The sequence below is a fragment of the Ailuropoda melanoleuca genome, chromosome 5 (genome assembly GCF_002007445.2).
Source record: "Ailuropoda melanoleuca isolate Jingjing chromosome 5, ASM200744v2, whole genome shotgun sequence".
NCBI lineage: Eukaryota > Metazoa > Chordata > Mammalia > Carnivora > Ursidae > Ailuropoda > Ailuropoda melanoleuca.
In genome coordinates, this window is record NC_048222.1 from 110,333,458 (window position 1) to 110,346,938 (window position 13,481).

The 13,481-nt window shown below is 37.0% G+C and overlaps 1 protein-coding gene across 3 annotated transcripts in view; it reads right to left on the bottom strand.

Annotated features, from left to right (window-relative positions):
* Window positions 1–4,296: 4,296 nt before the first annotated feature.
* The window catches only part of HHIP (hedgehog interacting protein), a 92,497-nt gene continuing 83,312 nt past the window's right edge, over window positions 4,297–13,481 (bottom strand). Inside the window, exons 12-14 of one of the 3 annotated variants that reach the window (XM_034661566.1) lie at window positions 12,623–12,771; window positions 9,406–9,530; window positions 4,297–8,571 (exon numbers count right to left, since the gene is read on the bottom strand). In XM_034661566.1, coding sequence (XP_034517457.1) covers window positions 8,557–8,571; window positions 9,406–9,530; window positions 12,623–12,771 — 289 coding nt within the window. In that variant the 3' untranslated portion in view covers window positions 4,297–8,556. The other 2 variants (XM_019796415.2, XM_002916233.4) reach the window with 2 other exon arrangements.

Below are 13,481 nucleotides of genomic sequence, written 5' to 3' on the forward strand. Positions count from 1 at the left end.
TTCTTCAGCACAAAGAAAATGATGGCCGAAGATTAGATAGTGTGGTAGAAATTTAGAGTGAGAGCTGTAGGCAACATGAACAGACTCAAAAATGAACCAAAAACATTGACTCCAAGAACACATCAGAAAAAAGAACAAAGAACCACGGAAGGTAGAAGCAGCTGGGAGACTAGAGAAAAATGAGTAAAAGCATCTTTTCTAGCCACCACAAATTAATGAAATGGGGTAGTTAACAGACTTCTAAGATTCACCAATTTCAGATCTGCAATCCCCATGAATCCTGGGATCGGTAATATCTAGTAGCAATACCTGTGAGAGCCGGACAGGACCTAAGTCTCTCNGAACCAAAAACATTGACTCCAAGAACACATCAGAAAAAAGAACAAAGAACCACGGAAGGTAGAAGCAGCTGGGAGACTAGAGAAAAATGAGTAAAAGCATCTTTTCTAGCCACCACAAATTAATGAAATGGGGTAGTTAACAGACTTCTAAGATTCACCAATTTCAGATCTGCAATCCCCATGAATCCTGGGATCGGTAATATCTAGTAGCAATACCTGTGAGAGCCGGACAGGACCTAAGTCTCTTATTTTACACATAAGGAAACTGAGTCCCGGTTCAGTGAGAGACTTATGCAGTGTCACCTGACTAATTAGTTAGAGACGCAAGCCCAGGATTCACGCCTCACAGCGGTAGCCCGAGGTCGCTACCAGCCCACCTGCATGATGGCTTTTAGTAGCTGCAGGTCACAGCGCAGCGTCTATGATAACATAAACTGCTTTACATCAAGCACGTGGATTTTGCATCAAGTAGTTTTAATTATAAGGCTGTAAATATGTCAAAATGATCCGACAACATCTTATTAAATTACAAGAGTGAGCTCGAGTAGTTTCTGATGTGGGCATGTTCCCAAGAAGAATGAGTTTCATAGTCAGGAATTACCCAGGCNGGAGTGGGAGAGGAAGAAGCAGGCTCATAGTGGAGGAGCCCGACGTGGGGCTCGATCCCACAACGCCGGGATCACGCCCTGAGCCGAAGGCAGACTCTTAACCGCTCTGCCACCCAGGTGCCCCTGAATTATGAAAATTCTTAATGACAACTGTAAGAGTAATGGCCTTTTCCATCGGTAGCTGCCTAAATAATTTAAGGGTTCGTATCAGGTTTGGAGGTAGGATCTCTCTGATTACATCTTCTTGTGATCACGTTGGGATTCAAGGCAATGATTTCCTAATATGTTCTCCTACAGAAGATCTCATCATGTCCCTGGGTATTCCACTATGTTCTCTCTCCTCATCTGTGTCTGAAGCACTCTTATGAATACATGTATCAGGTTCTAAAAAAGGAAAACAGAAACCATTTCAAGTGTTCACACAAAGGGAATTTATGTGGGGGAATTGATTACATTGGTGATGGTAGAGTTCAGAAGCCAATCAAGGGAGAGGAAGGGAACCCAGTGAGATTAGCAACAGCAAGAAACACTGAGTCTCAGTCTGTTACCTACGTATGATTATTATTTTCCTTATGGCAATTATGCAGGAGCTGCTCCAGGACTGTCAGGGATTATAAAAGTAAAAGATATCCTCAGATGTATCATCTGGTTGGGAAGACCAGCCAGGCACAGGAACCATGGGGTCATTGAGGTGGGGATGCATGCTAAGAACCAGAAGGTCAGTGCCTGAGGAAGAGAGAACTCTGGGGCCTCCCAGGCCACTGTGAAATGAACTAAAGGATCCATTTCATGGGGAGATTTTTTGCGTAACTTAAAAGTTTTAGACACTAATCTGACCTCAGGGACTGTCTATGAATAAACACCTTATAACACTTTTTATTCTCTTAGCAATAATCATGTCTTAGGGAGAAATAGCTTTTCCTCTCAATGGGTCAAAGAGATGTATTTATTCAGAAGAAAGGAGACCCAGATGAAATCATTTTGCTCTTCTAAAGAATATTGGCAGATTTAAAATTTTTGTTCAAAATAGCATATCTGACCATATATAAATACTCTTGCTAGGGTCCACTGAAAGTAAAATGGCAAGGTCAACAAAGTTTTGGGGGTATCTGCAATCACCTTTTCTCATGTTCCGCCCTTTCTCCATGCTTCTTCCTTTCAATGCGGGCACTCACCACTCTCAACCGCTCTGGTACCTTTTCCCTTAGTGATTCTAACTGCATTGAAAGGATCAGATTTAAGTCATTTACTACGTAGAATACATTTAAATCATCATAACATCCCATGGCCTTCCATAGGCCATATATATATGTATATATATGCACAATAACTGATCCTTAATATTAGCATATACTTTGGGGAATAAAGTTTTAAAATTAGAACTTGAAAAATGACAAAAAGCAAGAATATTTTGAAGAAGTAGTTTGAGTATAGAATTTTTAAAAATAAGCATTTATATCACCCATATGAATATTTAGAAAAAACTTTTAAATACTAAAATAAAAAAGAATTTTAGAATAGCACATGTACATCAGGTCATAAGATAAAGTTTAATACATTTGATCATGTTAAAAGACACAAAACACAGCCAATCTAACCAAATTTCAGGCATGCATTTACATAAATATATTAAATTAAGAAAAGAAATTGTACACTTAAACATCCTTTTCACCTAAAAATCATTAAATCCACAGATCAACAATAAAACCAATTCTCTTCATTTACCACTTCAAGATACAATCGTTCTATTTTAAAGATAACACAAATACACTTGTTAGAATTTATATGCATTATACATATATTATATATTACATAGATAGTGTGTATACATATGTAGTGTTTGTACAGATAGATAAATATATATACATGGGTGTGTGCACACGTACAGATACACACAGATGTACTTGAGGCCATCTGTACTATTATTGCTGGATTCTAGAGTTGAGCTGAACTGGAGCTGGTTGGGTGTGATTATTGTCTTTTGCTTCAAACATGTTCATCATATCCCTGGGCTCACAACCCCCTGTAGTAATAACGTCCTTGCCTTTTCTATAGCCCATGATCATGCCAGGCACTTCAATAAATATTTGTGGAATTAATGAATGGAAGGATAGCTGAATAATAGAGGACTGATCAAAGAGAACCGCATGTTATAATAACTGGGTTAAGTAAATCAGATTAAGTCAAATTTAGAGGGATCATCTGAGCCAATGGCCTTGCATGTTACTCTTCAGAAGAAAATTTATAGAAATCCCAATTAGTATATAGAAATCCCTGTATTAACTCTGCTCCCTCAAACATGTACCTGCTTTCACTACTTGTTTCCGCAGCTTTTTGCCCCTTAACAGAAGTTCAAGCAAAGTTTGTTCTGGTATCTTTTGTGAATAAGATTACGGACAAATTGTCCCATTTGTCCGCAACCCAGAGGAAAATGAACAGCTAGGAAAACTAAAACATGTTGGAAGAATGATAAGGTTAACTATTCTTTAAAACTGGACAAAGTTAACCACAGATAAAGCCAGGAAAGACACAGGAGTTTCTTTTCAGATTTCTTTTATGCTTCTTGATGATAATGATTTGATAATTTTTTCATTTGACTTAGATGGGTTTCTTTCAAATTAAGAGTTTTCTTTAACATGGCCTAGGGAATCAAGCCCCCAAATTCTACAGTACCTTCGTATCATTTCCTTGCTACTACATGGTTCTTGGTCCAAAAATGTCCTGTGAGCATAAGAGATCGAAAATACTTGACTTCCCATAAGGTTGTCAATTCAATTTCTCAATAGTATAATGAATAAAATGTATTAATAGTATTAGATTCTACTGTACATGAAATCTTCATTTATTCTAGGAAAGGTATGTCTCAGATTTTAAGAATGAGGTAAAGAAATATCCAACATACATTTTGGGCAGAGACTACACCAAGCCTGACAACACATTATTCGTGTGAATTGAAACTATTGGCTAGTTGTTTTTAGTGCAAAAGGAAATGTATAGGATTTAGCTTCTAACTTTGAAGAGAAAGCTTCTTTTAAATTTATCCATTATGATTTTCCCATCACTGTTAATGTTCTTTTTTTACTATCCTATGTGCTAAAATGTGCTTTTTTAACTTAAAATACTACAGTCAATTGAGAGAACTCCCCAAACATTTGCTAATTTGCACGTATATCTATACATGTATTTTGATTTTAAGTAATACATAATTGACACATGCAAAAAAATATCCCGGACTGAAACTTGATGTCTGACTTTGTGATATACAATGAGATGTAACTTTAGAATTCATGTTGAATTGATACCTTTTTTTTTTTTTTTTTTTTTAGTAACATTTAGTTTTNAACATGTAGTCTGACAAGAAAAAAAAAAAGCAATAACAAGTTTTAGGCCTAAGGCTCTATGTTGATAGGAGCAATCCATTATTTATTTTTTATTTTTTCAACCCGCCATGACCTTTACGAAAGAAAGCAAGGTAAGTAATAGGTGTCTCTTGGGCTCATATGCAATTGGAGATTTTAAGAAAAGTGCTGATCTGATAAAGGAATACATCTCTTCATAGCAGCAAGGGAAACTACCGCTATGACTGAGAAGAATATGGAACAACAACCCTCATGCTCTCTTGCATACAGCTTACTCACCTAAACAGCTATTTTAAAGCAATTTCCAAAACTTATGAGAAGATATTTAAGAGAAAGAAGTGTTGAAGTTGGCTGGGATTAGTGTTTGGCAGGTCTTATGGTCATGTTTTTACTATTTTTTTTAAAAGATTTTATTTATTTATTCGACAGAGATAGAGACAGCCAGTGAGAGAGGGAACACAAGCAGGGGGAGTGGGAGAGGAAGAAGCAGGCTCATAGCAGAAGAGCCTGATGTAGGGCTCGATCCCATAACGCCGGGATCCCGCCCTGAGCCGAAGGCAGACGCTTAACCGCTGTGCCACCCAAGCGCCCCATATTTTTACTATTTTTAATATTGAAATGCTTCTGTTCTTAGGTTTCCACCTTCTTTGACATCGTTAATTACTAGGGGCAAGACTAATTTGGGTTAGTGTGATGAAGAGAAAGAATATAAGATAGTAAATATATTTCTTCAGGATATTCTAAAGAGGAACTCTCTGAAAGTATTGCCAGCATTCACAATAATGGGCCCACTAACTACCTATGGGTGATACAGAAATATGTACATTTTCTGGGCATGGAACTTTGGTCTGATTTCTGTGCAAGTTCAATTCTCATCCCAGAGGTGGGCAAAGAAGAGATTTGGAACACTCCTCTGCAACAAAGACTTTGTAGAGTATGTCATGCCTGAATAGGAAGTATCTACTAACTTTTCCTGCTGTTCACTCAAGCTCTTGCCTGGGGTACTCTTTGTGTTTTCCTGTATGAATGATGGAACACAAGACGAATCTGGGAGCCATTTATGCTTTCTGGTTATTTCTTTCAGTAACTGTAATAGGTCAATCTGATACATTCATATTTGTCTACTGTTCTTCATGATACAGCGTCTGAGCAAATGTGACATGGGGAGAGGGTATTTTTTAGGAAAATAAAGAAAAGGTCATACCGAGCAAAATCAATAGCAAGCTGCCACAGGACATCTTCGTTATGGGTGTATTAAGGACATATCTGTTTAGTCAAAACCAATAGAAATGGAAGAGAAGGAAGAGGTTAAACGGAAGAAGGGTGGGTGGGAGAAGAGAGAGAGATAGAGACAGAGGTAGGCATAGAGATAAATACTATAGGTAATATTCTATAGAGATGTCAGAACTTTAATTTATTGAACAGCAAACTACATCTGCCTATGGTGTACTTTATTTTTCCACTTAAAAATTTGGGTTTGGCTTCTCTTTTCTGTTTCAGAGTTAAGAATGTTAGACTAATAATTAAGTTTAAGTTAATGTGTACTTTGAAATACCCCAGATGCAGCATCTAACCTCATGTCTTACACCTGACAGGGTTGTTATACAGTTTATGATTCAGAGCTAAAAGCAATATCAAAAGAAACATCTTGAAGTTGTTAATACATCGGTATGTAATCATTTTCAAAGAAATCAATAGAGAAGAGGTGCCTGCTCCGAAGCATATAAATGAAAAAGGGAATGGTTTTCTATTTAGGTTGTGTGTATATTTGATATATGTAGGTTTCTCTGTTCTTTATGATACAGTCCATTAACCTGAGAAGACTTCTGAGGATTCTTTGTGATAAAGTATTTTGCAATAGCCACACTGAAACAAAATTCCAAGAAGAAAAGGTATGGATGGAACTTTTTATCATCACACAAGTTGTTTTTGTTTTTGTTTCTGTTGTAACTCTTCCCTTATTTTCAATTTAATGATGGGCCAATTTCGTTTTCTTCTCGTTACCTTAACTAACCGGCAAGAAAAACAGGTTCTATTAACTATGACAAGAGTTTGGCAAAAGCAGTGGGAGAGAGTTTTTCTCGAACCCTTTGTAACTACCCTAACAGCACTTCACATTAAATTAACACCCAAAGCTTAAGCTCCAGAATGGACAAAGGGATAATCATAACATTTTCTATCTCTTTATTTTATCTTTATCTCACAAATCTACATCCATGCCAAGGACATTTTTCTCCCTTCTGATTGTGTGCTGTAAGAACCAAGTGGATGTTGCCATTCGCATGATAGAGCAATCACTTCTCCCTAGCTCATACTTGAAACCAGTTCCTACGTGCCTATCCCGGAGCATTTATGATAATTCTCCAGTCTCATAGTTTAAAAATCTGATTGGAAAAAAAAAAAAAAGGTCAAAAGATTGTTTCTGAAATGATCACGGAGTTCAAAGTCTGTAGCAATCAATTAGCCACTGCTCCTTACATCTCTCCCAAGAAGAGAAAGAAATGATTCCAGCAGCTTGACTTTCTTTGCTCGGATTTAATATCCATGGATCTTGCTATCTTCTCTTTTAGAAGGTTTTGGTCTTTTATTCTAATGACTCACAACAGAAAAGGCAGTGACACCTGGGGTACATATGTTTTTCTAAGACATTTGAAACTCTTTCACTTGGGAAAGGACTGTGTAAAAAGTCTGGGCCTGGTCAATTTAATATAGATATTTTTAAATAGGAGGACTGATGGCAATATAACACCTTTTCTTTTGGAGAGATCCTTTTGGAAGAGATGGTAAGATTAAGTGTGTAAGAAGAAACCTCGGATTTTTCAGATTTTGCTGAATGTATAGCAGTGTCCTTATTGTTTTCAGTGAGACTATGAACAGGAGAATGTGTAATAAAACTGCACAATTTGACAGATTCAGACAGCTGGCTCCCTCACCAGAAGTTCACATTTTGTTAATGTCACCCACATTGAATAAGGGACGATTAGATGGTAAGGTCCATTTACAAAAATGGTTGTCAGGACATTTTTTTTTTTTTAATTGTAAAACTTTCTGTGATGGAATTCAGTAAAAGGGCTATGAAGAGAAAGCAACGAAGACAAAAGACTGCTATTAACCTCCAGATGCAGGCTACTGCAGGTTCATGGCAAGATTTGTCACACTCTTGGGCCAATGAAGTGTTAGTGTGACTAGAAGGGACCACCCCTTTTCTGGGGTAAGAGGGCAATTTGGTCTCCATGCTCATTTAATCCTGAGACTTCTTTGAATAGACTGTCAATTGAATCTAAATTGTGCAAAATTATGCATGCACATTGTTCACTAAGCACTGAACCAAGGTTTCTCAACCCATTTCCATTTGGCATGAGGTCACTTGAAACTTAAGTAATCATATATGGAAGACAAGAGCAGTGTACTTAAACAACCTTTCTACATAAATGCTCACTGTGCTTTAATTGCAAATCTCTTGCCTTAAGACAATAGAGAAATGCTAGTTACACGATTTATTCTTTTTAATTGAGTTTCATATTCCTATAGGTAAGGAGCAGGTTTGAAAAGTGAGCCCATGCTGCATATCTACACTAGTCTACAATTTAGATTCTGGAAGAACAAATGTTTACAGGACAACCTAGAGCGGGTGTGCGCATCATGATAGATGTTTTCTCAGTAGTGCAGAGGCCTGATAATTTTGTTATGATCCAAATATGGACAGCTGGCCTCAAAAACCATTAAGAAAAATGTCTATCAGACTTTTTGCTGCTTTAAATTAGAACATGGCATTTCTTTAAAAACCTGAACAGAACATTTACAGAAATTTATTCATACATTAACCAAAGAGGATTTTCATTGAGTTCTAAAGGAACATATACATTAAAACTCGTATTTGGCAAGAATTATTATTTAAAAAATTTGTACAAGTGACAGCTTACATAGCCAAGATTTGTTAAAAACGAGTGAGCTCTTCTCCAGTGAGGTTCGTTCAGTGTGAAATCTGCAACATTCTAATCACATATACACTGACAGTCTTGCTATGGTGAAAAGCACTTTACATATGTTTAATGCTGGAATTTTATAAGGATTGGCTGTTTTCTTGCTTTTTCATCCGTCGTTAATGATTACATGTTGGCACAAGGATACATTGCTAGATTAGATCCACAGCACATTAAAGACTGTTTGCTTTCTCACTCCCCTTCTTTCCAATTAAGTTGGTGAAAAATGTAACTTTAGTATTTTACAGGACAGGGCAAAGGTGTTTCATCTAGGTGATGTCTATATTATAAAAATAAAATAAAAAATATAAATAGGTAACACAAACCCAGTGCCTACTGTTAGATACAATACATAATAAAAGCAGACCTTTTAGGAAGATTGATTTTAGAATATGCTGTTACGATTTAATTATAAAACACTTGAAAACAATCTTGAGATTAAACTAGAGTAACCAGATTTCTCTGCCAATAAAAAAGTAAGTGGGTAACATTCTGTAATTGGATACATTGATACAAAAGAAGATTACAATTTTATATCAAGTCGCCCATTTAGAAATTCATCGGGGAGTTCTGAAACATCCTCTCCCATTATAATCCTTTAATATAAAAATATTGCCTTTTTTTATTAGATCCATCAGATTGCACAGTAATGTTTCAAAACTCTGTTAAAGTTGACTTTAGTTATTACAGACAGAAAATTCCCAGGAAGTCAAATAATCTCTTCTGGTGACATAAAATTCCGTTATCAATTTACAATGGAATTTCTGTGTAAATTACCCCACACAAGGAAATATGTATTTTTTAAACCCATCTGTTATGCAACCACACGTACAGGGGTTGTGAGTGTGTGTGTGTGTATGTGCATATGTGAACAAACGTGCCAACATACACACACAGGATCTGCACATTTCTGGAAAATTATTTTTAAATTAATAAAAGAAAATGAAATCACAGGAAGTGTGTAGCAGGATAACAGTCTTTCTTTTTAATGACAGGATAAAAAATAAATGCCCGTTGGAAAGGAATATTCAAACAGTCCCAGCAACTATACAATGTAACTTGTTAGATCCAGCAAATAAGATGTCATGTCAATGATCTGATCAAGAATACCTGCCCTGGTCACGCGGCGGATGCTTCTGTCCACTTGTTCACACTGAGGACCGAGATAGCCTTTCTTACAGAGGCACTTGTCCGGTCTCACGCAGACACCTCCGTGACGACACGCTGGCTCACATTTTGCTGGGAGGGGGGAAAAAGCATTAAAATCGCACTCTCGTTCTGTATGTCAGAAACAGTACCGAGTATGAGGCCAACAAATACTGGATGAGTAAGGGAAGGGAGGGGGAGGGGAAGGTCGCCAGTCACAGAATGATCCAAAAGATAATAAATACAAGGAGGAAAGGTTTCCGGGGCCACAGTTATGCGGGGGCTAGAACTCAGTAGAGAATGGGAGACATTTCCAGGTAAGCAGAGATCATGGGAATCAATTTCAATCCCTTGCAGAACTGCCTCTATTTCAGAGGAGGATTTCGGCTCTTTAAAACCTCCGTTTCACTAGGGCATTTCCAACAGAGGGCCTTCCAAGTGACTCTATGTTCCCTTTCCTCCAGGGTAGGACCATAAAATGGGGAAGCGCCTGGCCTGAGAGGGAGACCCAGCGGCTTCAGCATGTGCAGTGCAGTCGGAAGGAACGGTCCGTTCTGGAGTCTGTTCGATGGGCTATCTCCCAGGTGACTCCCTTGGAGTCCTCTTTCCCTTTGCTCCCGGGGAGTGCATTGTATTGCATCGTCTCTGACTACACTTGGTAGTGGTTTCTTGGGGCAGTGCGGTAGGCCAGGGAAGGATATTCTTAGCAATCTTTTCCAGGGTTACACTACACACAGGATCTCTTCATATAAGGGTTTTTACCACTACACTACAGGTGGGAAATGTAAAGATTTACTGCCGGGGCACCTGACTGACTCAGTTAAGTGCCTGACTTTAGGTTTTGGCTCAGGGCATGATCTCAGGGTCATGGCTCCACGCTGGGTCTACTGGGGACTCTCCTCTCCCTCTGCCCCTGACCCCCACTGGCAAACTCGCTCTCTTTCTAAAAAATAAATAAATAAATAATCTAAAAAACAATCTGCTAAAATGATATGCAGAGATAAAATTGGTTGTATAAGTAAGTTAATTGGGTTTTACTGATGGGATAAATATGAGATGTGCAGCCGCTGTAGACAGAATCAAATTCTTTAAACACGTTTCTTCATACTTTTGGGGAACAGGGATATTTTCACCTTTTCAAAGGCATTAATCAAAACCCAGGGGTCTGTGGCTGACAAATGGAAAAGAAAAAACTAGAGAATAATAACACAATTTTTAAGAAATTTGTGGGAATGAACTATGTTAGTATACGAATACAGTTCTTGCTTGGGTCAAAAACATTATGAATAGATGACTTCTATAAAATGGTTCTGGTTTATCTTATATATTCAAACTATTTGACTACTAGAGGGGCACCTGGGTGGCTCAGCTGGTTAAGAGATTGCCTTTGGCTCAGGTCACCATCCTGGAGTGCCAGGATCTAGTTCCACATTGGGATCTCTCAACATACCCTCTCAAATAAATAAATAAAATATTTTAAAAAATAAAATAAACTATTAGGAAGATTAAAGTACTTCATTGAAATAAAACTTCATGTTATCTCAAAGAATGTCTATTTTCATTTACATCACTTATTATTATTATTAATATCTATAATGGTATGTGTAATGCCACCTATATTCAAAATAATTTGTTTACCCTCAGTTTAAACATACTATTACCAGAAAGCACTCAGTACATTTTTGTTATCTGATAACCTGAGGTGACTTAAGAGGTTAGGCAAAATACAAAGCAAGAAGTACAACAGAATGGACACTATATAAAAGAAGCAGAGAGAATAGGTATTGTCAGGCATTAAAGGGAGCAGAAGAAAGATATATTATCAAGAATTAGAATATTTGTGCATTCGAACACTGATTCTCATTTTTTTGTCAACTATGGAAAAAGACAGAATGGGTCACTAAAAGGTAAGTATTTGTTTTAACTGATTTAATTACTTAATTTTGGTAGAGCTTTAATTATGATAGCTCTTTCCTAGATATGTAACCCCAGTATTAACCAACCAGGTAGGGTTGATTTAAGCTGAAGCAATTTAAGCTTAAAATGTGTACTGTGTATGTGACTTTAAATGTTGGCTACATTTTGTTAGACAATATACAGACAAGTTATGGTTATAATTTTTGGAACAAATACATGTTTAGAATAAAGAAAAGATAACATTTAGGCATTAAAGATAATATTAAATATTAATTTGGAACACATTTTCATTGGCAATAGATACTTTAATATCTGAGATAGCAGAGATCAAGTTCTTTTGTAAGAATATGCATGTGCTAGTTGTTGAAAATGCATTAAAAATGCATTTATCCTTATGGAAATCTTTTCCAGTTTCACCGAGAAATAAATGGCATGCATCGCTGTATAAGTTTCAGGTATACAGCATGACGGTTTGGTTTCCATATATTGTGAAATGATTCCCACGACAGATTTAGCTAACACCCATCATCTCATATAGATAAAAGAAAATTTCTCCTGAAAATGCATTTTCAACACATACATCTTAAACTAGGTATCTGAATTTATCTAATTTTCTTCACATCAAGTAGAATTTAAGCATCGTTGCATGTAATTGAGGAAATCCCTGGTTAAAGGATAGAGTAACCCTGGAATAAATCACTTTTGCTGTCTCTGAGCAGCTGCACACCTAGTTGATGGGTCATGAGGGAGTGGCAAAAAGAATTAAAAAATCTCATAATGTGCCTCTAGATAATTGCGTTTTCCCCTTTTATTTAATAACACCCACTGAAAAACCCTGTTTTTAGTGCACTGTAGCAAGAAAGCAAGCAGTAAAGTTAGGGAGGGCATTTATGGGGTGTCTGGAAAATGCTGGCACTTGGAGAGGGGCTTTGCAAACACTAGGTCATTGGCTGGTGTGAAATCTCAAACTCGGACTGAGAGCCTGTACAGATGATCGAGTTGTGCTGTGTTCATTCTGTACTTTTTGAAAGGACTCAATTATTTAAAAGTCTTTTATGTTTGTGATTAACTTATAGAAGTGCATTGCTTGCAAGAAGAACATGGGGACGATTTCATTTACAAGTTCAGAAACAGACTGAGCATTAATATGATAAATGGCTAAATTTTGAACCGTAGATCATTCTAGAAGAAATACCTAATGTTAAGTTCTTGAGTTCCCAAGGACTGTCCCATGCCCAGTGTTTCCTGGGGACAACAGAAATACTCACCAATTCTGCAGAAGTCCCCTTCCCATCCTGGGGTGCAGCAGCACTTGCCCGTGGGGGTACAGTAGCCGTTCCGACAGAGCCGGGAACACTCCGAAGTCAATGTCTGCGCTGGTTGTACCGTGGCTCTGCATTCCTCAGGCATTAGAGGTCTGCATCAAAAGACAATGGTCCCAAGTGTATGTTGGTTGAAAATCAGTATTAGGATGAACCCCAGTGATTTTGAAGCTTGCAAAGCATTTCTTTTGCTTTCTAAGTAGACCTTTCTTTTAAGTGGCTGAGAAAGATTGACAACTCTCTGAGAACAGAAAATCCACACCAGTGAGGCAAAATCTAACTAACCAGTTTTGAACCAGAGAACATATTAAACATTATAAGAAACTTTATCACAATCAAAATTCATTGATTAAAACTGTAATTATATTGTTGCATTCATAGCTAAACACTTCTAGCAATTAAAATTCTTAAAACAAAGATATATCGATATTTTAAAACATTTTCCCCAGATCTACAAAAATCTTTAGGAATAGTATCGGAGACAGTTTTTGCTTATTATTGGCATATTTGGAAATATCACAAAGCTGAATTCTCATCTAAATGAGCACTTGCAGCCTAAAGAAGCTTGGAAATCAATTTTTGTTTCATTTTACATTTCTCTTGAAATACCTGTCTCAGACTGATTTTTCTTGTAGGGATATCTGTGTGTGTGTGTGTGTGTACTATTTTTTTTTTAAATTTTTATTATGTTACGTTAGGGTGTATACTATTGACTCAAAATTTCAACCCTTTATGCAAAGAATTATCTATCTATCTATATACATCTTCAGATTTTTTTATTTTATAATGCTATGAAGAAAAAGGC